The sequence below is a fragment of the Arachis ipaensis genome, chromosome B9, assembly GCF_059453495.1.
Source record: "Arachis ipaensis isolate K30076 ecotype BB chromosome B9, ASM5945349v1, whole genome shotgun sequence".
Taxonomy (NCBI): domain Eukaryota; kingdom Viridiplantae; phylum Streptophyta; class Magnoliopsida; order Fabales; family Fabaceae; genus Arachis; species Arachis ipaensis.
This window is the reverse complement of record NC_142444.1, coordinates 64122615-64150259: the sequence shown is the minus strand read 5'-3', so window position 1 is coordinate 64150259 and position 27645 is coordinate 64122615. Positions and strand designations below refer to the sequence as shown.

Here is a 27645-nt window from a genome sequence, read left to right as displayed (position 1 = left end):
GGTTTTCCAGAGTTTTTAGGGTTCTTAGAGATTTTAGGATTTTCTAGGATATTTAGGGGTTTCTAGGATTTTTTTGATTTTCTAGAGTTTTTAGAGTTTTCTTGGGTTTTTTAGGGTTTTTTAGGGTTTTGAAGGTTTTCTAGGGTTTTTAGGGTTTTCTAGGGTTCTCTAGGTTTTTTAGGGTTTTCTAAGGTTTTTTGGATTTTTTAGGATTTTCTATGATTTTTTGGATTTTCTAGAGTTTTTTAGAGTTTTGTAGGGTTTTTATTGTTTTCTAGGGTTTTTTATGCTTTTCTAGGGTTTTTACGGTTTTTAGTGTTTTTTAGTATTTTTAGGGTTTTTTTTTGGGTTTTCTAGGAGTTTTTTTTTTGTTTTCCCGTGAAAAACCCTAGAAAACTCTAAAAACCCTAGAAAACCCCAAAAAACCTTGAAAACTCTGAGAACCCCTAGAAAACTCTAAAATCTCTAGAAAACTCGAAAAATCCTAGGAAACCCTAAAAACTCTGAAAAACTCTAGAAAACTCTAAAAAACTTTAGAAAATCCAAAAAATCTTAGATAATCCTAAAAATCCATAAAAACCTAGAAAAACCTAAAAATGCTAGAAAATCCTAAAAAACCCTAAAACCCATTAAAAACCCTAGAAAACCATAAAAATCCTAAAAACTTTAAAAAACTCTAGAAAATCGTAGAAAATCCTAAAAAATCCAAAAAATCCTAGAAAATCTTAAAACCCCTAAAAACTAGAAAAACCCGAGAAAACTCTAAAAAATACGAGAAAAAGACTAAAAAATCCTAAGATTTTCTAGGCTTTTTTAAGGTTTTCTAGGGCTTTTAGGGTTTTTTAGGATGTTTTTAGGATTTTTAAGGACTTTTTTGGATTTTCTAGAGTTTTTTAGAGTTTTCTAGGGTTTTTTAGGATTTTATAAAGTTTTTAGGATTTTCTAAGATTTTCTATAAATTTTAAGATTTTCTAGGATTTTTACGGTATTTTACGGTTTTCAATGATTTTTATGGTTTTCTAGGATTTTTTTTATGGTTTTTTAGGGGATTTTAGAATTCACTAGGATTTTTTTTTTGGGATTTCTAAAGTTTTTAGAGTTTTCTAGGATTTTTTAAGGTTTTTTAGGATTTACTAGGATTTTTAGACTTTTCTAGGATTTTTCAGAATTTTTTATGGTTTACTAGGGTTTTTAGGGTTTTCTCGGGTTTTTTAGAATATTTTAAAATTTTCTAGGCTTTTTATGGTTTTTTAGAATTTTTTGGGTTTTCTAAGAATTTTAGAGCTTTCTCGGGTTTTCTAGGATTATTAGGGTTTTTTTTATGATTTTCTAGGGTTTTTTAGGGTTTTTAGAATTTTCTAGGATTTTTTAGGGTTTTCTAATAAGAGATGAAATGAGAAGAGAGAAACTGATGAGAGGTGAAAGATAACGGATAAAGGTTATGTCAAGGTGGACAAGTAGTGGAGAAGTTAATAGAAAGGGTAATATTGGAAAAAAATCTTGGACACCAAACCCACGTATTGTCATTATATATTGTTATAGATAAAAGTAAATTAAATAAAAAATTTTTTATCTGTATTCAATAATACTAATAAGAGATGAAATGAGAAGAGAGAAACTGATGAGAGGTGAAAGATAATGAATAAAATTTATGTCAAGGTGGACAAATAGTGGAGAAGTTAATAAAAAGAGTAATACTGAAAAGAAATCTTGGACTCATGTATTGCCATTATATATTATATTATATTATAAAATTATAGATTATAGATTATAGATTATAGATAAAAAATTGATAAAAAAAACTTATTTAAATAGAACAATTTAATCCCCAATCTTCTATAATCCTTTATATCTAAGTGAGATTGAGAAAAATACGCGAAAAAAATATTTTAGGATGAAAAATCACATTCCAATGGAAAAAAAATCTAGAGAACCTTTTATATTTTAATATCAAATAATAATAAATAAATAAATAAAAAATAATTATTTTATGTCAATTAATTATTAAGTCAGTTACTAATATAAAATATATATTGAAATATAAAAATATATATTAAGAGTAAATTAATATATATATATATTTTGATGGCTGATTTTAGTGATTGATTTTAGTGTATCAATAATATTTTTAATAAAAAATTGTCAAAAAAATAAATTGTTAAACTGCTATAAATAAAAATGAAAAAAAAAAAAAAAAGTTTGATATCCTTTTGGCGTACTCGTCCCTTGCCCCGGTCGTGCCGTAAAACAAAACACCACACATGACACCACTTCTTCCATATTCCGCAACCGAAACCAACACAACCCAATAACGTTTAAATCTCATACACACATATCAAACCTTCTCTTCTACACTCTCTCTACCTTCTTTCCTCAAATAAGAGGGTTGCTCTCTCTGGGTGTGTACCGAACTCCTTCTTGTTCTTCACGCGCTCTCTCTCTCTCTCTGCAAAACCTAGAAAGATCCGAGTTGCCATTTCCACCGCTGCAATCCCAACCTTCCGATTAAGGTACCAACACGCTTCGCTCTTAGCTTGATTTGCAAAACGGTTACTTTTAAATCCACGAATTCTCGAAATGCTGGTTCCTTTGGAATGCGCTACTTGAACAAAGTGTTTGCCGAACTGGTTGGTTTAAATTGTGTATAGAAAAATTAGCTCCTGATTTTTAACGTGTCATGGGATATACTAAGCTCTCTCTTTTTTATTCAATGTATTATTGTGGCTTTTTTTTATTAATGTGTACCTTGCTGTTCAATTTCCATTATATATATTAGCGATGATTGGAGTTAGGGATAAAACCCTATATTCCTAGGGCTGTGTTACAATATCAGATAAATTTGTGGCATTTTTTTTCATTCATCATATATTGTTCATGAGGTCTGTTTACCTAGCTGCAGAATAAGGATAGTGTGCCAAAAGTTTCCTCTTTGGTAAAACATTTGCAGGGTTGAATGAAACATTGGATGATCATGAGTGAATAACGCCTGTTTGGTTCAGGAGAACATTTTATTTATTTATTTTGTGTACTGGAAATGATATTGTGAAAACTTTCCTAAACGAAGGAATTTCGGTAACTTTAGGGCAACTATATCCGTGACTCACCCATCGAATACAAAGGGAAAGAAAAGTGCCACAAATGAAAAAACTGTTTGATTTTTCGTAACAAAGATTTTTACTTATTTTGAAAGAGCTGAATTAAATCAAGTTGGTTATACTTTATTATTGTAGCAACTAGATTCATATATGTGGGTTTTGTCGATAACCTGTTGCTTCGGTTTTGCTTTGTAGTATTGACCTGATCAAGGGGACGAGTAACACCAAGCCTGCATTGTCCAAATGAATGACACTTGACCTGGAAACTGTCATCCACTTTTCGTATTCTTGTTCAGTTGGATTCCTTCCGATCGTTAAAACAACTGCATTAGGTTTCTCACTTATCAACATTTGTTATTCTTTTACTAGTGGGCATCCTTTCATTCTAGGTCGTAGAGTTTACTGGTGAGGTTTTACGAGACTACAGTAAGGAGATTAAATGTTTATATGTTTCTCTCAGGAATTATGGTTCCAGCATTTTAAGACCATGTGTTGCCTCTATGGCGTATCTAATTCCTATAACAAGATAATTTATTTTTGGCAGTTTGAAGTTTTGTATTATTTCTGTATGTGTAGATTATTCTGTGTATTACTGTGTTATACCAAGTGATGCAGATCAATCTGTACTAATAAACACAAAAAACAAAAAACTCTTGCCGATTGTGTCATAGAACTAATATTAAAATCAATTCTGGAAAACAAGTCAATATTATCATTAGGTTCCAGCTTTTCCATGTTTGCAAGTTCATAGATGGGTGTGGGATACGTTGATACTAGCTTAGAACATTTTGTGGAAGATTGATGGATTTAAGTATATTTTATAAGGAGTTCTAGCAACCCTAAAGGTCTATGATGATACTTGATGCTTAAAAACTTTAATGCTTAATTGTGCAACATTTGGTAACCCCTGTTTAGAAATGCTTTCTGGTGATTCTGAGAATACATTCCTTCTTGTGAGTTCACTGAGGCTAAACGATGGTTCATTGGATGGGTTTAGATCCTTGAAAGCTCATCTCAGGTTAAGTAATTGTATCTATTAGTCTCATGTTGGCATTGTTTTGGAAGAAATTGCCAATCACTTCCCATTTTCAGGCAGTGTAGGAAAATGCATCTTCATTTTGAATGAGTCAATAAGGTCTATGAATCTATGAAGGTTGTGCTATTGTTATTTGTGGATTGTGGACATGTCAATTATTTGTGACTTAAAAAGCTTGTCTGCTTTTAAAGAACACAAATCGTAGGTAAAATAATGAATTCAATATCCATGGGGTACTCTAACTGATTTACTAATCATGGGAAGAAACTATTATCTTTGATTGTGACGATAATTTTTCTAAATGAATTTTATATAGTTTGCTGTCCTAGTATATTGCACTGCTGTATTCTTTTTCTCTGCATGTTGTTACTCTCTGAGAAGGTTGTAAATACATATGTAGTTGATACAATTTAATGTTCAATCTTGTATTTTTTTTTTCTGTCCTTTTGATGTAATTTTTACTAGAGATGGAGGGAAAAACCGAGGATGAGGTGGTAGATATTGAGAGTGGTTCTAGTGATTCTTTCAATGATGATTCTGATGATGAGGGATCTTTGCCTCCTGAAGTTGATGATGATAGAGTAAATCTTGAGGTCAGCCATGTGGATATTTTGTTTCTCACTTTCCTCTTTGTTTCTCAACTTTTTAGTGATTAATCCATGTGTAAACTTCAATGCGCTTCGTTTTATAATTTTATTTGTATTATGAAGGAACCTTTGACTGAGGAGGAGATACAAGACCTTATTTCTGAGTTGTTAGAAGTAGAGAGCAAGGTATTATTATAATTCATAATTCATAATTCATTACATCAGTAGAGAGAAACATTTAACTACTGTTGGTGTATAGTTTGTTGAATCAAGCTCTCCATAATACTTATATATGATAAAGCCATATTTAAACTTTTAGAGCATTTAAAATTTTGGAAGTAGAATGGTAAAGAGATCACAAATTTCTTTACCGTTAATTTCCTTGCCATTTCCTGGTAACTGCTCCAGAAATATATTGAAACCATTTTTCGAATTTTGTAATCACGTTTATACTTTAGGAACAATAATCAATAATCAATGTAGTTACTCATTATCCACTGTTTGAAAAATTGAGCTATTAATTGTTTCTAATCTGCATCATGTAAAAAATTTTACCCAGAATTATTTTATTTTGGGATTTTTCAAAGATGAAATTATTCTACTGTAATTAATTGCAGATAGTGGCCGCCCGGAATCTGCTATGAAAATATAGTGTCGTGACCTATGGCAGAAGTCGTATATATTGAATATGTCATTATATATTCTATAAATTATAAATTTATTAATCTTTTTGGTAACAACCTTAGTCATGGAAAAAGTTAAACTGCTTTTCAAGTGGTTATTTTAGAGAAAGAATAATGAAACAGTAAGGATATGCCTTCAGCTATATGTTGCGATGCTATCTGCTATATTTCCACAATGGATTTTTGCATTATGGCTATGTATTGTTAATTACACTAGTATAATTTCATCTTTGAAAATCACAAAGAATAAAATATTTGAAATTTGAGCAATATTAAGGAACAATGAAATACATAAATACCAACATAGAAAAGAAAATTAGAGACTGAGTCAAGATTTGTAGGAAATTCAATTCGACAAACATATCTCTAACTTAAATAGAAACATAGAATCCTGGTCTATTACAACCAGAAACAGAGAATGCAGATCACATAAAGGCACAGGAAGAGCACGGACATTAATTGTGTCAATTTTATCCTGCCTCAGGCTCCACATAATGGGTATACTGTTCATTTTTCTTTAAGATACGAAGCTCATCCTACTCTTCATAACACTATGATTTTACACATACAAATCTGGGGAGGTTTTTATTAAACACAAAAGGACAAGAAAATCTAGTAGCAAGAGTTATTTTTCCTGTAAAATGTAACTCAACTATTAAGATAGTATGGTATGCAAACTTGCAACGAGGTGTATGCACTTTTATTTTTTGCATGTGTTAAAAGTCATAAATGGAGGTTCTCTAATGGTTTTTTAGGCTGCAGAGGCCCAAGAAGCTCTTGAAGAGGAGTCTCTTGCCAAAGTGGAGAGTGATGTTAGACAAGAATTGCAGCAAACTCTGACAGAGGATGATGTTAGTTCATCTCTTTGGCCTTGGCTGTTTTTATCTTTTGGATTTTATTTATTTGTCATGACTTGTGTGTCTTGTATGTAGTTGGAAACTGCTGTTGCTGATGAGATGGCTACTTTTAAAGAAGAGTGGGAAACTGTGCTGGACGACCTTGAAACTGAAAGTGTCAACTTGCTGGTATCTTCAATTTTCAATAGATGTTTTGGTTTGTATGCTTGATGATTGTGATTAAAATTGTCGTCTATATTTAAATTGTTGTTATCCGTTGTCTTCTCTTAAATTAAACCCAGACCCATGGTGACAGCCTGGACTGTGATCTTAAACCTGCAAAACTTACCTTTTATTTGAGCTAATGTGGCCAGTGGCTTAAAAGAAAATGCTAGTGATTTGACTATTTATTAGAGCTATGTAATGTTGCATATTATAATACTTTGTTCCAAATGGAAGTCATTTTTACCTCAATGAGTTGAGTGTGCATTGTGGTGTGTTTTAGTTACTTATAGCCATATTGGAGTGAGCAATGGCTCAACCTCCTCTTTATGCATTAGTCCTTTTGTGCCCTTGGTTAGAGACTGGTTCACATAATACAAGCTTAAGTTCATTAGTCACCGTCATTATTTAATCATATTTCTGTTGAGCGTCAACATCATGGAATTTGCTGCATTTCTTTTTAACTGATGGTAACATATTCTCATTGCACAAATAGCCTCTGCTTTTAATCCTGCCCCATAATGGTGGGAGCTTTGAGCAATTGGGCATCCTTTATTTATTTATTTTTTATGCTCGAGTTTGATGTGAGTTCTTGATGGGATTTTTTGTGGTTAATATGTATGGGCAGTTTTCTTGGAGTTGTTTTTAAATTCTTTCTTGATTAGGATGTGCATATGATTTTTATCTGCCACTCTTTGATATGATATGTTTAGGAACAACTCGATGGTGCTGGAATTGAGCTCCCAAGCCTTTATAAGTGGATTGAAAAGGAAGCTCCCAATGGTTGCCGCACTGAAGCATGGAAAAAGAGGAATCATTGGGTAGGGTTGCAGGCAACTACGGAAATTGCTGAATCAGTTGCTGTTGCTGAGAAGTATCTACAAGTAAACAGACCTGTTAGAAGGTATGTTTTTTACTTGGCATTTGAATCAGGATATATTCAAATACAATATTCATGGTTTTGTGGTGTTGGTTCAGGCGACATGGTAAACTACTTGAAGAGGGAGCTAGTGGATTTCTCCAAAAAAAATTTGGTGATGAAACCAAGGATCCTGTAAAGAAAGGAATGGAGGGAGATTGGGATTTGTTCAATAAAATAGTGTCTGATGGGAGTGGCACTGATGTTTCATTTGGCAGTAAGCACTGGGCTTCTGTTTATTTGGCCAGCACCCCACAGCAAGCAGCACTGATGGGACTCAAATTTCCTGGAGTTAATGAGGTGAATATACAATTTTAACTGTTGCTGGTTAACAGTAATGATGCTTTTTCGGTCCAATGAAGAAAAAAAGATAGTGTCAGCAATTGATTTTTGTTTTCCTTATTAAATGTTGGGTTTTACTAAGTTCCCCTTCCTAATATAATGCAACATGTTTGCCTTCTTCGGCATTGCAATTGTCTTTGAAAAATGAAAACTTGTTTGAGTTTGCTAACTGCTGTGGCATTAGCATTGAGATTGCATGATCTATTCTTTTGTTTTGGATTGTTATTTGAGGGTTTGCCAATTATAGTTACTGCTGTTTGTATGGTTCTGTCCCGAACTAGCACATTGGTTGATTTCTGTGGCACTTGGACTTTATATACTGTCAATGCTTTCTTAAATCCTGGTCTTGTATTGACACAAAATGCACTTCAGCAGCCAGGGACGAATATATGTTATATGTTGTGGGGGCAACTGCCCCAACTCGAATTTGGAAATTTTTAGTGGTATATGATCATAATATTTATTTGCCCCATTATGTTATTAAATTTGACCCCATTGTATTAAATTATTATGAAATTAATTTTATTGGCACATTATATATATTTTGCCTCCGCTGTCAAAATTTTTTAGATCCATCACTGTTAGCAGCCAACCCTTATGTTTTACTTTCTTGTCAGTTAACATATTTGTTGTTAATTGACTGGTTTTTTCACCCGTTTTTGCTTTTGAATTCCATTCTCCTTTAGGTAGAGGAGATTGACGATGTTGATGGCAATTCTGCTGATCCATTTGTTGCAGCTGCCATAGCAAATGAAAGAGAACTAGATCTTTCTGAGGAGCAAAAGAAACAATTTAAGAAGGTTGGCTATTATTACGTTATCTGTCATTTATTGCATGAAATGTGTATTGGTCCTTGAAAATGTACTGCATTCATAATTTATTGTTTGGTTTTGTGTAGTTTATAATCTACTTGTTGAATTATGCAACAACAGCAACATGAAATGAGTTTGGATAATCTAAAGGATTAAATTGTTTATAAAACAACAAAGTCTAATCCCACAAGGTGGGGTCAGCTACATCATAGGTCATGTTTATAGTGAGACCATTTATATGTAGATTTTCTTTGCTAACCTCATGTATGATCTATTTAGGTCTTCTTCTACCTTTCATCACTTGTGTATCCTCTATCTGATCCACCCTTCTAACTAGATGCTTTATCGATCTTTGCCCCACATGTCCAAACCACCTAAGACAAAATTCTACCATCTTTTCAGTAATAGGCGTTACTTTAGTTCTCTCTTATATCTTCATTTCTTATTCTGTCCATACGTGTTTGATCACTCATCTATCTAAACATCCTTATCTCTGCCGCACTAAGCTTATGCTCGGGCACACTCTTTGCTGCTCAATATTTCGTTCCATATAACATAGTTGGTCTAATGGCACTCCGATAAAATCTACTTGTGAATTTTAAAGGTACTTTTTGGTCACATATAAAGCCAAACGCATTCCGTCACTTTGTCCAGCCCGCTTGAATCCTATGTTTTATGTCCTCAATTTCTCCATTATCATATATAATATATTCAAGATACCTGTGGTAGAAATATATATAAACAAGAAAAAACTAAGGACATATAATTATATAAATTAGGGACTGCATAAAAGTTTAATGCATCTGGCTAGTGTTAGATTCATCAGTAAATATATAGGCATTCCCTGTTAATGAATTTTGTTGCCATCTGCATATTTTCTACTCTATGCTGTCCATAAGTTTGTGTGTTCAGGAAATTGATTACTTTTTGTTTCCTTGTTTGTTTTTGTACAGGTCAAAGAAGAGGATGATGCTATTGTTGATAGGAAGCTTCAAATCCATTTGAAACAAAGGAGGCGTCGGAAGAAAAGTAAACAGGTGAATTATTGATTTTTATTCTCCTTTCTCATTTTTTTGATCCCAAAACTGTCAGAAATTACTAGTGTTTTTTATAGGATATGTTGTTCGTAGGATTTTAGATGTTACTTGTGAAAGATTATTTCTGTATCATCTACCTGGTCTAATAATATTTTATATTGGGTAAATGAAAATGCTTATTAATGATTGAACTTATTTGAGTTTATAACTTAGATTAGATATTATCACACACGTATTAAATATGAACATAATTCAGTGAGAGGTATGCTCACTGACCAGGTGGCAGATAGTAGCCACATGATAAAGCTTCAAACTAATCATTTTTAGCTTCAAAGACGATCTAAATCATTTTAAGAGTATATTTGGACTATCTTCAGATTAGCTTATATTATCTGTGAACTAAATTGTAAAATCAAGTAGTCCTCTAACTCAGGAAACCGTTTAGTGATTTGGGTAGGCTGTGACTGGTTTACCTTTAAAGGGAGAAATTCAAGTAATAATGTCTGGAGTGAAATTTGAAAGAATGAAATTGAATTCTCTAGAGGTAAGGAAAAAGTTTCGAATTTTGTTGTGACTACTTTAGTTGAATAGTTTATTCCCTTACAATCCACTGATATCTCAATTTCATTATTTTCTTTATTGGTTGACACAACCAAGATGCAAAACATGTGATTTCTCAGCTTGTGTTTGGATGAGATTAAGTTGAAAATTTGAAAGGAATTTTCTTCTTTTTGGTAAAGATATCATAGGTTGCTCGAAGTGCATTCTACTTCATGCAATAGAAGCCAGTGTTGACCACTGTGACAAGTAACAATCTCTAATGGACGTGGGAGCAGAAATTTAAATTGGTGATGGTGCACATTTTGAATGGTGCACACTTCATAAGTTAAATGGGTTAACAATTTACCCTCAAACAAGAATAATTATTACCCCCTAAGGATATGTTAGGTTGATGGGTAAAAATGGGGTGGAAATTTTCACGGATGAGTTTGATGTGTAAAATTGCATAGGAAGCTTACTGCTGAAAAATTTTTGCATCGCCTTTTTATCCTGTGGCCAAACATATGCTAAAATTTTTAACATTTTTACTTATCAATCAACTCATCAGAACAGTGAACACCCCCCCCCCCCGGGGGCCCGCCCAACTCACACACAAATATCTAAAAAAAAAAACTGAACTCCATGGGTGGTGAGTCTCATGTTCTCTGTGTTTGTGCCTGACAAGAAAGTTTTAAGGGATAGAATTAGGCATCTAGCATCTATTTAGTATAAAACTCATGATCTTCATAAAGGACTTTCCTTCTTAGACATGTTGAGAGATTGGAAAGTTATGCTTAATAGATAAATCTTTTGTTTTCTTTTGCTTTTGTATAGGGGATCCATTATCCCCAATTTGTTTTATCCTTCTCATCTTAATGAAATTCTGTTTTTATCCCAAAAGAGAAAAAACACTGTATAGTACAACTGTTAAAGTATTTAATTTGACCTATCTAATTGAATAAATAGGCATTTGATTTTTTTCTCCTTTTTAATCACTATAAAACTTACCAATGACGTAAGTGCTATTTATTTGTCATCTTTTTCGTTCCCTTCTTCTGTAACCATAAACCTATTATTCGTCCGACGGAAGGAACTTGTGTTGATGGGAAAATTATGTCTGATGACATTTTCTGATTTTGCAGAGCGATAAACTTGAAGATTTTGATGCTGGTTACGATCTTGAAAAGGAAAATGCTATGAGTACTGGTGACTTGGCTGATCCACCCAAATCTTTGTTGGATGATATTATTGAACAGCGGGGAACTAAGCGTTTGAATGATGGTGAGCTTGACACTGATAATAAAAAGCCTCGTACTATTAGTGATGACAGTGACGATGACACAGATGCCATTGAAGACAAGGTAGATAGGAATATGAGTACTCTAGAGAAGGTAAAAGGCTTATTAAACAGTGGTGCTGATACTCTTCCTTCAGTGTGTCCAAATGAGAAATTTCACTGCACAATTTGTGATCAAGTGGCTCTTGAAGTTCACTCACACCCTCTGTTGAAGGTGATTATTTGTGGGGATTGCAATTGCTTAATGGAGGAAAAGATACGCCGAAAGGTACACAATTTAAGGCAATTTTAAATTTTAGTGATATATATGTGCTTGCCCAGTTTGCAATATTAGTAGAACCGGGTTTGTGTTGAAGAAGTTGAAAGGCAGGTATTTTTGTGAAGATATATAAATTGATGGAAATGGATCTTCTCAATTTTTTTTCTCTCAATTGTTTTGTTAAGTGTGATCATCTACCATTCAACATCTTCTCTCACATGTTTTCTCTTGGTCCCACTTAAGGAGTGTATATGGTGAGAGATCACACTTGACAAAACAATTGAGAGAAAAAAAAATTGAGAGAATTTATTCCCTAAATTGATTAATACGTTGTTTGATTAGTTTACGAAGGAGTAGGATGTTATTCAAAAGCAGCTAGAGGAAAAATCATGGTTTTAAATACAGTTATGAATAAATATATATTATTATATTATAGATGTAGATAAGTTAAGACAATATCCTTATTGCGAATAGGCTCATTTTTCTCACATCCTAATGTTGAAATTTTCTATCCATAAAAGAAGGTTGAGAAACTTAATTTAAATTCTTAGTCATTCTAGTAAGTATGAACTTTAAGCAACAGTTATACATGGAAACTCTTATCCCAAAAGTTCAAACTGTTAGGTAGGGACACATGAATGGTTATATATCTAACATGTTTCTTCTGGTAAGAATCTCTTTTTTGGGCTTGAAGTGTGAATTGTGCATAGGTATTTTTTCTGGTCTTGTTTGTCGTATGTTTAAATTCTTTCACTTGGGAGCAATAAGGATTGAACTGTAGGTCAAACTTTTTTGTTTGCCTTATGCTTAAATTCTTTTGTTTTTTTGGAAGTAACAAGGATTGAACTCTGGACCTTCTTTTGGTCATAGAAGCTTTAATATTGTTATGAAATCATGTATCTCAAAAGCTTAAGCTGTTGGGTAGAGGCGCATGAATGCTTATATAGCTAACAAATGAGACAGGGTGAGTGATTGATTGTAACTGAATCTGTTTTTGTTTGTTACTGAAGAAAGCACTCTTTTGTGCTTTATGTGCAAGTTTGGATTGGCTTTTTTAGTGAAAAAAGTACTTTTTTTTTTAAATGAAGTACTTTTATTCAATTTAAAACCTATTTGGATACGTCTTTTAAAAATACTTTTATTAAAAAAAGGAAATTATTTGCTTTTTCTAAAAGCTAGCAATACCTTGCTTTTTTAAAAAAGTAAAAGCAAAAGGCGTTTTTAATACTTAAAAACACTTTTTAAGAAGCCTATCAAGTGTGAAATCATTTTTGTCTGTTAAAAAAGATCATGTGGAAGGGAGGTCTTATGGAAGGTTTTAGAAAAGAGGAGAGTAAGGATCGCATATATTCGTACAATTAAAGACATGTATGATGTTGCTACTACAACTAGTGTGAAGACTCAAGGTGGTGTGACAGAGGAATTTCCTATTGGTATAGGATTACACCAGGGATCATCCTTAAATCCATACCTTTTCACATTAGTCTTGGAAGTATTCACAGAGCACATCCAAGAGCCTGTGCCATGGTGCATGCTTTTTGCCGATATCGTCCTTATGGGAGAGTTGAGGGAAGACCTAAATAAGAAGTTAGACTTATGGAGAGAAGCTCTAGAAGTGTATGGTCTGCGCATAAGCCGTAGCAAGACGGAATATATGGAATGTAAGTTCAGTTTGAGAAGGGAAAACCCTAATATAGGGGTGAAGATTGGAGAAAACATCCTACGAAAAAAGTTAAAAGTTTTAAGTATCTTGGGTGCATCATACAGGATAATGGAGAGATTGAACAGGATATAAATCATAGGATCCAAGCAGGTTGGTCAAAATGGCGGAGTGCATCTGGTTTTATATGCGACAAAAAAGCACCTTTAAAACTTAAAGGTAAATTCTATCGCACCGCTATAAGACCGGCTATGCTTTATGGTACGGAGTGTTCGGCGGCCAAAGAGGAGCACGAACATAAGCTGAGTGTGGTAGAAATGAAGATGTTGAGATGGATGAATGGTCATACGTGATTGGATAAAATAAGGAACGAAGATATAAGGGAGAGAGTTGGAGTAGCACCAATTGTGAAAAAGATGGTTGAATCGTGCATCAGGTGGTTTGGACATGTGAGAAGAAGACCGATAGAACATCTAGTCAGGAGGGTGGATGAGATGGAAGATGGAAGATGGACAAGGGGTGAAAGGCAGAGGAAGACCTAAGAAGACCATACATGAAGTGGTCAAATGAGATCTACATGTAAACGGTCTCTCTGTAGACATGATACATGACAGAGCACAATGATGTCGTTTGATTCATGTAGCCGACCACACCTAGTGGGACAAGGCTTTGTTGTTGTTGTTGAAAAAAGATATTTTTTAAATGAGAAAATTCCACTCTCCTCCCCTACGAGATGTTAAAATGACACTCTCCTCCCCTCTATTTTATAAATGTACATTCCCTTCCCTTCTAACTTTTGAAAAACCTCCTCTTTAATCCATTTTAAATTTTTTTTGTGTTAACTAATATTAATTTTATCCATTTTTTAAGAAAAAATAAATAATTTTTTGAATAAATACCCATTAGCAAAAATTTTATTTTTTATCATTAAATTTTGCTTACTAAAATATCTTTTAATAAATTATTTTTTTATTAATTAAATTATATTTTTACCAAAATACTTTTAAAAAAATTAATAATTAAATTATTTTTTTCTAAGATATCTACCCTTTAATAATTTTTTAATTATTAAATTGTGATTTTATCAAAATTTTTGTTAATAATTATTTTTATATTTTACTATTAATTTTTTGATATCAATATATATTATTTTAACATTAAATTAAAAAATCTTACCACTGCTAATATGAAAAACAATTAATATATATTGATATTGAAAATAATTTTACTAAAATTTTTTATTTAATGTTAAAATAATATATATAGATATCGCAAAATTAATAGTAAAATATTAAAAAAATTGTTAACGAAAATTTTGGTAAAATTATAATTTAATAATTAAAAAATTATTGAAGGGTATTTTAGAAAAAAAATAATATAATTATTAAATTTTTTTAAAAATATAATTTAATCAATAAAAGAATAATTTATTAAAGGGTATTTTGGTAAGCAAAATTTAATGATAAAAAATAAAATTTTTGCTAATGAGTATTTTTTAAAAAAATAATTTATTTTTTCTTAAAAAATAGATAAAGTTAATATTAGTTAACACAAAGTTTAAAATTGGTTAAAGAGGAGGTTTTTTAAAAGTTAGAAGGGAGGAAAATGTACATTTATAAAATAGAGGGGAGGAAAGTGGAGAGGAGTGAAATTTTCTCTTTTTAAAAAGATGAAAAAAATAAGTACTTTTTTCAAAAGCCAATCCAAACTGACCTTATATACAACTGTGTTCTAGTTTGTTGAGCAACCTAGACTTGGGGGCAATTCTGTCCTTCTAACCTTAAGTTAGTTATGACAGCTATAAGTTAGTTACAGCTGCCCCGTCCTAGCTGGAACACTACTCTTTGGGCTATGCTACTACTCTCATAAGCTATTCATTAACCTATTCTGTTATTGCCCTTCATACCCACTTCTGTTTGGGAATCGTGCACTAAATATGAAATATGTGCACTATGCAATGGGCTTAAATCTGTCAAATATTATTCTCTGATAGCTAAACTTATGGCTTTGAAGGTGGATTTTCACTTTTAACATTTATGTTTAATAATTCTACTTGCCGTGCACCTTGTAAGAGTAATCTTACATGCTGCTGCAAACTTCTGCATTTTCCAGAATACAGTTTGTACATGATTGGTATGGTATGTTGATGAAAAATATTCTTGCCTGGTATTACTCTGTGACTATGAAAAGCTCTTCTGGGCTGATGTAGTAATGTAGTTTTTCTATCGTATTTCATTTGGTTGAATTCTGATTAGAAGCTACTAATTTGTTGCAGGACCTGAGTTTTGATTCTCCCTCAAGTCATTGTGCATGGTGTGGAGGAAGCAGTGGATTAATTAATTGTAAATCATGCACAATGTTATTCTGCACCAACTGCATAAAGAAGAATCTTGGTGCAGAATCTCTTACTAAAGCTCAGGCCACTGGCTGGGATTGTTGTTTTTGCCAGCCAAATAGTCTGCAAAGACTGACACTGCTATTGGAGCAAGCTATGGGATCTACTGCTAAACTAGTTTCCAGCTCTAGCAGTGATTCAGAAAATTCAGATGATTCAGATGATTCGGATGAGTCTGATGCAGAGATTAATGCTACAATCAGGTGGAGTTATTGTTATAGATTTAATTTATATAATGTTTGACATTTTTGGTGTACCTTATATATATGTATGTATGTATGTATGTATGTATGGCCTGCATGTGATTCTTTAATATTTCCAATCAGATTTGCAGTCAAGGTGTATTGTACATGTTAACTTCAGAACATGTAATGATTTGTACTCAATATAGTTAATTGATTATGTACCCAGGTCTTCTTGATTTATTTGGAGCTGAACATGACTGTTGGATTTCCTCCAATTTTTCATAAGTAATTTAGGCTAATAAGTAATTTTTCATATTTTTCTATTAATAAGCAGCCTTACACTGCAATTCTTAACATTCTTATTGTTGATATTTAGCCGGTAATGCCATTGTGTGAGTTATAGTGATGTTCCTTTATCTATTTATTTCCGTTGTCATTCTTCTGTTGATATGTTCTGGTTATTATTTTGAAATGATGTGCCTTAGTCTTTATTCTTTAATGGTGTGTTGCTTTTGTTTTTTACTTTTAGGTATCTATAATTGGAAAACTTCATTTTACATGTTTTTATTGCTGTGTTGATTTAACTGATTCTTGCATGGAGATGGAGTATGCAGTAAATTACCATTATTAGTCTCTATAGTTTAGTTGCAGAGATGGTCATTATAATATCTTATTATCTTACAGCTCTAAGAGAAGGCGCAAAAAGAAGATTCGAAGGATACTTGATGATACGGAATTAGGTGAAGAAACAAAAAAGAAAATAGCAATTGAAAAGGTGGCATTTTGATAATGATTTTGTTGTGTTGAAACTTGTCTTACTGCTCCAGCTTGTCAATTATTGTCCCTACTTTTGCAGGAACGTCAGGAACGCTTGAAGTCTTTGCGAGGCCAGTTCTCTGCTTCACCAAATGAAATGAGCTCATCAAATTTATCCGAAGGGGCTAGTGTTGAAGTTCTTGGCGATGCGGCATCAGGTTACATAGTGAATGTTGTGAGGGAGAAAGGTGAAGAAGCTGTCAGAATTCCTCCGAGCATCTCAGCTAAACTCAAAGCCCATCAGGTATTCTGTTTCCTACTTAAAAACTGTTTCTCCTTTTTCCTTGGATGTTTTTCTCTTTGAATGTAACTTCTCATTTTTGCTTGCTATTTTTTTAGTAACCAGTTGCTTAAGTCCGTCATGTTAAGGTTATCCATGTAGATTTATTTATTTAGGGAAGACAAACATTTTAGGATCTACTTGGTGTAAGAAGAAATTGCACACTTTTTTATTTATGCTGTTTGTCAATATCTTCCTCTTTTATTTGGCCTTGGGATTGGCTACCTAAACCTTGGGAAAAAGGGAAAAAAAAAACTTGGCATTGATTTGCAATAAAACTATATTATTCAATATTCACTTATTGCATGGATGAGGTGGAATATAGCTTCTGTGGAAGTAAGAAAAATGATTCTATTCTGTTCTCATCCTCTCTTGCCAAAGGGAAGAAAGCTAACCTTACTTTACAACTGCTATGGGTAGCTCTCAAGGGTGAAACTTATTACCCTCACTACTCAATAGAGGTGCAAGGCTGCAGAAGTACCAAAACCACCACAATATGCATCACTTCCAATTGAAAAGAAAATTCTTGTACTATATTAGTAGAAGAAAATGAGAAATGAGAAAGATAATACGATGTTGCCACCTCTTATTTCGGACTGCTTCCTTTTTATTTAATCCTCTGTATGGCGAATCTAAGCATGAGCTGAACATATGTTCCAAACAGTGTTGAAACATTTAATCTTGGATGCTGATACATTTTCTTCATTTGCTACTAGAATAAGGGAGCTTTAATTGCTAAATAGGGAAGATTTGGGATATGCTTCCGTTGTTCATTTGTATTTTCTTAGTGCCGCCTCTTTGAGAATCTTTGGATGTCTTTATTTCAAGTCTGTTGTTTTCTTGAAAATTTGCAAGATGTACAACTTTGTTTTTTCTTTATATTTGCAGATTGCAGGAATAAGATTTATGTGGGAAAATATAGTAGAGTCAATAAGAAAAGTGAAGTCTGGGGATAAAGGTCTTGGCTGTATTCTAGCTCATACCATGGGCCTTGGTAAAACTTTTCAGGTATTCTAGCTCATACCATTGGCTGTATTCTATTCTATGACTGATCAGTGAATTCTTGTTAGTTGAAGATACCTATGACAGATAAATGTCATTTATGTGAAAGGATGATAGTGCATTTCATTTGGTTGATTTGAGAAGTGAATTATATTTATCTAGGACACTTTGGAAGGTAGGACAGGATAATACCTAACCATAAAAGGTTTATTTCGCTGGATGTTTTAAGGGCTCTTAAAATTCTAATACTACATAATTTTTAATAGTACAGTGTATAAAAAAATATAATCTCTTATTGAGTGGGGATCCCCTTACACCATCAAATAACTTTTATAAATTATGAATTTTACCAATTCAACTATTGATTTATGTGGTAGTACCTTGACAAGCAAGCTTACTGAATTTCAGAAAATTCGGACATTAATAGAAATGTAATGTAATAATTGTTATTCACTTATATTTTCAAAACTATATTATATGTTAAATGGTATAATGAAATATCAAATCACTTCCAAAAAAATTGATCTAAATGATGAAATCTCTCAACTCAGTTTTTACCTCTTGGTATCATAATATTTACAATTTATCATAATTGAACATTAAATCAATTTTTGTCATAAAATATAATTTTATAAATGTTTATTGGATTATGAAATTAAAATAAGTTGTATTATTTACAGAGATTAATTTTAATGCACTATCAATATTGAAAACATTATGATCCATAAAGAGTTATATTATGTTCCAATCACATTTTATATTTTCCATAGAAAATGTCTTTATTTTATTAGTAATTATTGTTATCATAAATATTTATTATTTTCTGTTATTTTAGGTGATTGCTTTCTTGTACACTGCAATGAGGTGTGTTGATTTGGGGTTAAGGACCGCACTTATAGTCACACCTGTCAATGTCCTGCATAATTGGCGTCAGGAGTTTATCAAGTGGAAGCCCTCAGAGTTAAAGCAACTCAGAGTCTTCATGCTGGAAGATGTACCAAGGTTTGCTTATTATTTTCTTTCGATGTCAATTGAGAGCTGTCACATTTTATATTTGTCTACTTAAGCTCACTTTGAATATGGTGGCCCATTCATGCAAGCACGTAAACCTGTTGATATTGATTCTTGAGGAAAGGGTTATCATTTTGTATTTGTCTCTTGAAATTTCTTACCAGTGTATCGACAAATTGCGACTGATTCTTTATTCAAATTGCCTTATATTGGTTGATGAATAGTAATGTAATTATTTTCAAGTGTTTTCTTCATCACTTGCAAGATTGGAGTAAGTGGATAGATGTATTTATCTTTGATCAATAGAGAGAGAGATAAGAATGATTACTTTATTATTTATGAGCTTAATCATTACATTAGATTTTGAAACATCAAATACAAGAAGTCAACTGTAATATCCATGTAGCCAATGAGTAATAGCTCAAATGGCACCCCATACTCAATTAAGAGGTTGCGGGTTCGAGTCTCATATCTTTGGTAAAAAAAAAAAAAAAAAAAAAAACTGTAATATCCATGTTGCTGGAGCCCTATTCACTCTCACACATTTCAACTCAACGATTACAGTCATCATCACATTGGTTTTTTAACTCTTCTCAGAGATAGGAGGGTTGAGCTGCTTGCAAAGTGGAGAACCAAAGGTGGTGTCTTTTTGATTGGTTATACTGCTTTCCGTAATTTATCTTTTGGAAAGCATGTGAAAGACCGGAATGTGGCCAGAGAGATTTGCCATGCTTTGCAGGTAGATTCTTGAAATAGCATCCCTTGTTAGCTGAAAATTTCTTTTTCTGTTGTCAACTATCATGATACTACTTGGAAATCTAAGACTTGTATAGTCCTTATCTACAGTACTTATGTTAAGGCAAAGTATTTATCTACATTATTAAACCCATGCATTCCTCTGAATTGTTGACCTGTTACTGTAGGATGGACCGGACATTCTTGTTTGTGATGAAGCCCATATGATTAAAAATACAAGGGCTGACGTAACTCATGCCTTGAAACAAGTAAAATGCCAAAGAAGAATTGCCCTGACTGGATCGCCCCTTCAAAACAATCTCATGGAATACTATTGTGTAAGTCTTCATTGAAGTTATAAAAATTGGATGATGAATAAGCTATTGTATGCACTTTTGAATCTTTCATTTTCTTTGAAACAGATGGTTGATTTTGTAAGAGAAGGTTTTCTTGGAAGCAGCCATGAATTTAGAAACCGGCAAGGCTTTCTTTACTCTCACTTCTCTAATTTTTGCTGAGAGTTACTTCCTTTTATGTTTCTTAGAAAGTATTTTACTGTATTTGCAGCTTCCAGAATCCTATAGAGAATGGTCAACACACTAATTCGACACTCACAGATGTGAAAATTATGAACCAAAGATCACATATTCTCTATGAACAGTTAAAAGGCTTTGTCCAAAGAATGGACATGACTGTGGTGAAAAAGGATCTACCCCCCAAAACTGTCTTTGTGGTAACTGTCAAGCTTTCTTTGTTACAAAGAAAACTGTACAAGAGATTCCTTGATGTGCATGGGTTCAGTAAAGACAGGGCTCATGAAAAGTTTGGAAAAAGATGTTTTTTTGCTGGTTACCAGGCGTTAGCCCGGGTAAGTTTCTACATAGACCATGTGGTAGTCAGTTTAATTGTCTGCTATGTCAGTATTGATAATAAAAGAAAGAAACAGGTAGTTGTAGGAAATAGGAACAATTTGACAAGAGGGGATAATAGAGTTGGTTATTGTAAGCTGCTGCAATGTAGAGAATTATAGCCCTCTGATACCTGTATATAGAGCAAACCCAGTGTATATGACTATCCTCTCAAATTACCTTGCACTGCAAGGTACACAAACCTCACCTATATATACCATAGTAAAACACTAAATCTTAGAAGTTATAGTCACTTTCTGTTCTCTCTATAGTCTCTACTTTTCTTTGGGTTCTTACTATTAGGGGTCTAGGGAAATGGTAGAAGTTATAGTACTTTTTTCCCTGCTGTGGGGTAGGGGGATTCTGTTGAGGGTAAGACTCAAGTTTGAAAAAATTAATGAGTTGTTGATGCATATAGTCTCTTTTTCTCTATTTTACTCATAAATCTCTTTTTAATTCAGTCAGTGCTTCTTAATGTATAATTTCAAGCAGCAGCTGTTTAGAAACTTAATTGGTTTTTGGGTAATTGTATATTGTCAATATTGGTCAGTTATTTTCTGTTAATTTGTTGTGTTCTTGATAAATGTTTTGCCTTTTCAGCAGAATACTTTTGATTAGTGTCTTAGTGATAGGAATGTGGTAAACTGTTTTATTGCATCATACCTTATTTGGTATTTCATGAATCCTGATGATAAAAAGTTGTGCGTGATAGATATGGAACCACCCTGGGATCTTGCAATTAACAAAAGAAGACAAGGACTATGTAAGACAGGAAGAAGCTGTTGAGAATTTTATCGTGGATGACTGCAGCAGTGATGATAATTCCGATATTAATGCTGTTGGAGGTAGTTTTCTATATTTTTAAATATTATTACTTGTTTACTGAAGGCTTCCTTAATATGCCATGGGTAGTTTTTAGTATGCATCTCAGCATTTGCATAAGCAATAATTATCGTGAGTTGTTCTTAGTAAGTTATTAGTATGCGCTGAGTCTGTATAAACTTGTTGATGTTGTTGACATCTTAACAGAATAAGAGCAACTAGAATGAAAGGAATTAATTTTAAAAAACATCTAAGTTGAATTAGAGAATCCCAATCTTAATAGCTAATTTGAAGCGTAAATAGTGCAATGCGCAACTACTTTGGTCTTTGTTTTAGTATACTATGAATAGATTTAATGGCTCAAGTTACATTTTGCTCTATTGCATCAGCTGAAAACCAATGAATCCTAATAATTCTTCCAAATGTCTGGGTAGCATGTAATGATCATGCTGTTCAATATCCTTCTATTCATCCTAATTATAATTGCGGTTAGGCTGAATTTCAGGTGGTATTTTTAAAAGAAACAAAAGGTATGAAAATGAGTCTTGTTTGTTTGTTTGTGACATGAAGATAGTGATTCTAGGGAAACATAATAGAGAGAAGTAATCAAATAGTAATGAAACATTTGTTGATGTTTGTTACCGAGCATAACTCATGGACTGTTTTGAGGTTCCCCCCTCCCCACGCGCGCGCACGCACACTCCTCCTCCTCCCCCCTCCCGTTCTCCTTTGCATTCTAATAGATTCAATTCTCCACAGTATGTCTTTTGACAACTCATTACCTTACAGAGAAGATGAGGTATGCAAATGATTTGCCGCAAAAGAAAGATGGTACTGGCTTTTTTGTAAAGGTATGAAAAGACTATCAATTGATTCGTGATATAATATTTTACTTAATCTTTTCATTTTGCATTAGAATTTCGAATATGAGATGATGTGTTGCCTTCTGGCGATTTCTTCTGATATAGTGATGATGCTTCTTATCTGTATCTTTCTAGGGTTGGTGGCATGATCTACTTCCCGGAAAGATTTATAGAGAGCCTGATCATGGTGGCAAAATGGTTTTGCTACTAGAGATATTAACCATGAGTTCTAGTGTGGGCGATAAGGTATTAGTTTTTAGTCAGAGCATACCAACGCTAGACCTCATAGAACTTTATCTCTCAAAGATACCTCGACATGGCAAACCTGGGAAGCGTTGGAAGAAGGGGAAAGATTGGTATCGGTAAGTACATGCCCAATTTGCTGCTACTTTTGTTAAACTCCTTTTCTATCCAGATTTTGTATCCCCCCCCCCCCCTCTTTTTTTTTTTTTAAAAAAATTATTGGTCAATCGTTTTTTCTAGCTTGCACCATTTTTATGCTGTCTCTCCTGAAACATTTTAGCTTTTTGATATAGAAGAAGAATATAATTAATAGAGAAAAGAATGATACACTATAGTGGAGAAAAAGAGATCCTGGAAACAAAAAAAGATTGCAACAAAAGATTTTTGAAGTGTAGCTGTCCAATCTTTCAACATTTCTGATAGGGGAAGTCCTCTAAACAGATCATGAGATTTGCAATAGATAGAGGCCAGACGCCTAATTCTATAACCCCCCCCCCCCCTCTCTCTCTCTCTCTCTCTCTCTCCTTTCCCCCCAAAGTAAAAGAGGAAAAAAACTTGTTTATCGGAAAATCCATTGTTAAAGGGGCATATATTGCGCACTAGCCAAATATTCCAGATAGTAGCGTATAGTTGTATACTGTACAGTGCCACAAAGGTTTTCCCTCTTTCCTGCTGCTAAAATCCATGAACATAGACAATAGAAACTGATCTAAGGATGCAAGGCACACCTAAGATAGACTGAATGAAGTATTCCACAATAATAGAGTTTCAGAGTAGAAAGAGAGCAGGAGAGAGAAGCAGAGAATTGTAGAAGATGAGGATGTACTATTAGAGTGATGAGCTAGTATTTATACATAGAAAAGGCGAGTTTTCGGCACTCTAGACCAAACGGGTAGAAGGGTCTTTACCAACTTTAGTTTGTTAGGGACTGTTAGGGTGGAATCTATCTTAGTTGCCAGCTCCTAAAACTAGCAGTTTCTAGATTCTCACAGCTTCTAGGCTCTTCTAGATCCCTTACTCAGCTCACTATTACAAAAAGAGTCAGCCATAGAACAGTGCAAACGCATGTCAATCTGTTTCTGAACTTTTCTGACACAAAACACACACACATCAGGAGATTAATCAATAATCATGTTAAGCACAGCTGTCCAAATAAAGGATCGAACGATAGAGGGAACTTTGGACTTCTAGATGGGTTTATCAAGGTGTAAAGGTGTTGGGATTAAGGAGTGAGTTAGAAACTGGAATTAGGATTTACAACTGTACATACTAGATGCATGAAGTGACCACAACCTTTCAGGGTTAGAAGACAAGAAGCAATGTCAAGAACACTTAGTTGCTTGAAATTTCTTAAATGCTTTAGTTTTCAGGCATTATTATTTTAAAATCGTGGGGTAGTCTCTGTTTTGGTTGCTTCTAGATTTATTACACTAATGTGTTATCAGCATGATTACATTATTATTTACAGTCTTGCAAAATATGGTAGTAGTAATAGATATCTTTTAGAGAGACATGTTCATTTCATGAGTTGAAACCTATTTTGGCCCCTGAAATTTTCAACCGGCCTCAATTTCGACCCCCAAATTTATAGTTACCCAGTTAACACCTCCGAATATTAGATTGTGACCCACGTTTGCCCCTGTAGATATCTCCATTAACAGAGATCTGATATGGCACGTTAAGTTGACATAATGTGTATCCACGTGGCACCCAACTTGCTAGAATGGATGTGTGATGAGTGAATGATGTGGCAAAAGTTGAATGAACTCAATTTCTCCAGTAAAGTCTCGAACATATTGGGAAAAGAGGATCGCAAATTGAGTTCATTCAACTTTTGCACGTCATTCACTCATTACACATCCATTCTAGCAAGTTGGGTGCCACGTGGATACACACTCTGTCAACTTAACGTGCCACATCAAATCTCCGTTAACGGAGATAGCTACAGGGGCAAGCGTGGGGGCATAATCCAATATTTGGAGGTGTTAATTAACTATAAATTTAGGGGTCGAAATTGAGGCCGGTCGAAAATTTCAGGGGCCAAAATCGGTTTCAACTCTCATTTCATAGAGTATTCTCATAGAACCTTATGTATGAAACTTCTCAATCATCATATTGTGATATAGTTATGTGATGTATGGACTGCATAAATTTCATTGCTGACCAGTTTATGCCAAAAATCGAAAGGTTGGGAGGGTTATCAATTATCTCTCCATCCAAGTAAGATATATGTAATAGCTATTTGATTTAAATAATGTCTCTACTGTTTTTTCTTTTTTTATTTTCCTTTTGGTTAATTTGGCCCATATGTTATTTACAAGTAAAATTCTTGTTTCATCTAGTCATTTAGTATATTTAATTTTTTACATTTGTACTCTTTTCTTTTCCTACTGTTTCTTGTTTTCCTTTGCTTTTCTGTTGGTTTCATCTGAATCTGCATTTATGATGTTGCTATGTTAGAACTTAATGTTTTAATGTTCAAGGTGTACTTGAATTTTAGATGGTTCTTATTATTAATGATCCTTCCTAAATTCATTATTACCCTTTGATTTAACCTCCAGGCTGGATGGAAGGACAGAGAGCTCTGAAAGGCAGAGGATTGTTGAAAGATTTAATGAGCCCTCAAATAAGAGGGTAAAATGCACTCTGATTTCAACCAGAGCAGGCTCTTTGGGTATTAACCTTCATTCTGCTAACCGTGTTGTTATAATTGATGGTTCTTGGAATCCAACATACGATCTGCAGGCCATCTATCGAGCTTGGAGGTAAGCTCTGGATAATCTTTCCTCAATGAGTTTTCTTCTAGATATATTTGGAGTTGAGCAATCAGATCTGTAATATAATTTTAAAGTAATGTGGGTAAAGCAACTTTCAAATTGGATGTGGTGTTGACTGTTTAACAGTTTTATTTTGGGTGACAAACATAACAAAAAGCAGAGTGCTACATAGGGCTCTTTTTCGATGGTTAATGTTACACAATATTCTTGGTTTGGAAAGATATTTTTAAAGTTTAAAATGTTTGCACACTTTATTCAATAACAGCTTATCTGTTTACAATTCGCTTGAACCTGATTGAAGTCAGTATCTCCATACTTGCAGGTATGGGCAGACAAAACCTGTATTTGCATACCGATTGCTGGCTCATGGCACCATGGAAGAGAAAATATATAAGCGCCAGGTAATAAACACTTCATCATATGCTTCTATTGTTCTCTTTTCAGTATTTCTGATATATGGAAATGGTTTTATAGGTAACAAAGGAGGGGCTTGCCGCTAGAGTGGTTGATAGGCAACAGGTGCATAGGACCATATCTAAAGAAGAGATGTTACATCTGTTTGAGTTTGGTGATGATGAGAACCCTGAGACTTTGGCTGAACTTAATCAAGAAAATGGCAGCAGTAGTAATACAGTTAAACATACAACACCACATTCAAATGGAAGTAGCAACTCTGATAAGCTAATGGAAAGCTTACTTAAAAATCATCAACCCCGGTACATTCTCTTGACTTGAAAGTTGTTTCAATGAATCTTTTCCACGACTATGCTGTCTTTATAGGTTTGACATCTAAGTTATCATGGTAGGTTATGACACATACTTTTTACCCTTTTAACCTAACCGTTGGTCTTGACTAGTGTTGAATCTTCGAACAAAATTGAACTCTAGTACTTGTTTTTTTTCAGTGTATTACCAAAGACTTTAAATATAATTGACAAACGAAACTACTATCCATAAGTCACATACTCTTGTACAACTTAATGGAAAAGAGTCACAAATGTTTGTGCTGGGTACTCACTGGATTGAGAAAACAGTTCCCGTTTGTCAATGACTGTGTAAGCCCAATTGATCAAACATCAATAGAAAGGTCTTGGGTTTATCTTTAGGTAATAGTGTTTCTTTAAATATTATCTCTTATACTAATATATGCAACCTAAGCATAACTTGAAATGGAGCAACTTTTCCCTCCATCAAATTTTGTGGTGCGTAAGAGCCTAAGAGCGGCAAAAGAAATTCTATTAGGACATTTGGTCACTAGGTGTTGCGGTCTTTAGTATGTTTATGACATCAGTTGAACCAAATTGTTCAAGATTGAGCGGCTAGATAATAGCATGCTAGACTCAGTTCTCTAAAATACCTGATTCTTCAATTCAGTTTCTCCCCCTTTTTTTCCTTCCAAGGATAAGTAATCATAATGTATCTAACCTAATATTTTGATGCCAGGTGGATTGCCAATTATCATGAACATGAAACCCTGTTACAAGAAAATGAAGAGGAGAAGCTATCAAAAGAGGAGAAAGACATGGCTTGGGAGGTGTACAAAAAATCACTTGAATGGGAAGAAGTGGGGAGGGTACCAATTAGTGACCCCATGCCTGATCAAAAGGCAGAGATGGCTGCAAGTTCAAAACTACAACAGGTGAAAGACCCTCTTAGCATGGTGTCAAGTAGTAGGATAAGGAATCGTTTTAACATGAGAAAGTGCACAAACCTTGCACACATGCTCACACTCAGAAGTCAGAGAATAAAACAAGGTGGCTGTACAGTTTGTGGGGAATGTGCTCAGGAGATCAGGTGGGATGACTTGAAGATTACTAAATAGATAGGAAAACGGGCAATGGTGAAAGGTTATATAGTTTTATCTGTTAATATATATATATATTAATCTAATCTTTTTTTTTTTCTTCTTTTTTTTTTCTGGGGTTGTTGTAAAGGGATTATTGCCCCCATATTGAAAGGGGATTATGAATACTTAAAGTGAGCATGTTGATACAGAGAAAGTAAAAGATTAATTATTCTTGGATCAATAGTTGCACTTACAATGGAAGTTAAGGATAATTTGACTTGTTACTTTCTCACTCTATCATCATGCTCATTTTCGGAAATTCATGTTATTTATTTTCCTTTTTTGTTTAGATAAAATAGAAATGCGACAAGGTGAGGATGAGACAATCCTAAGTGTCAATATGTAACCAAATCTACAATCTATTCTTTTGGTTATAAATGCAATGTGCAACATGTTCTTGATTAATTTGTCTTCGATAAAATAGAAAATTTAGCAAG

General features: G+C 33.5%; 1 protein-coding gene across 5 annotated transcripts; it reads left to right on the top strand.

Annotated features, from left to right (window-relative positions):
• Positions 1–2201: 2201 nt before the first annotated feature.
• ATRX (P-loop containing nucleoside triphosphate hydrolases superfamily protein) lies at positions 2202–27613 on the top strand. Of its 5 annotated transcripts, none has more exons than XM_088498018.1 (27): positions 2202–2510; positions 3291–3427; positions 4597–4724; positions 4842–4904; positions 6164–6252; positions 6334–6426; positions 7173–7363; positions 7438–7678; positions 8407–8520; positions 9486–9569; positions 11252–11674; positions 15601–15923; positions 16590–16680; positions 16762–16965; positions 17890–18009; positions 18839–19005; positions 19612–19753; positions 19938–20087; positions 20172–20227; positions 20317–20617; positions 21370–21502; positions 22269–22330; positions 22478–22704; positions 25147–25350; positions 25685–25763; positions 25837–26078; positions 26806–27613. In XM_088498018.1, exons 6-27 carry the CDS (start codon positions 6358–6360, stop codon positions 27182–27184), a joined length of 4002 nt encoding a protein of 1333 aa, XP_088354144.1. In that variant the 5' UTR covers positions 2202–2510; positions 3291–3427; positions 4597–4724; positions 4842–4904; positions 6164–6252; positions 6334–6357; the 3' UTR covers positions 27185–27613. The 5 variants fall into 5 exon arrangements, with proteins under 5 accessions (XP_088354144.1, XP_016174860.1, XP_088354143.1 ...); XM_016319374.3 differs by having other exon boundaries at positions 6157–6252; XM_088498017.1 differs by having other exon boundaries at positions 3291–3500; positions 6157–6252.
• Positions 27614–27645: the final 32 nt, after the last annotated feature.

Bases quoted from the DNA above. Each gene is read 5' to 3' on its own strand.
- ATRX (XM_016319374.3), top strand. From the start codon at position 3,343: ATGACACTTGACCTGGAAACTGTCATCCACTTTTCGTATTCTTGTTCA. The intron at 4,725-4,841 runs GTCAGCCATGTG...TGTATTATGAAG, and splicing joins ATGATAGAGTAAATCTTGAG to GAACCTTTGACTGAGGAGGA. The intron at 16,681-16,761 runs GTGGCATTTTGA...CTACTTTTGCAG, and splicing joins AGAAAATAGCAATTGAAAAG to GAACGTCAGGAACGCTTGAA.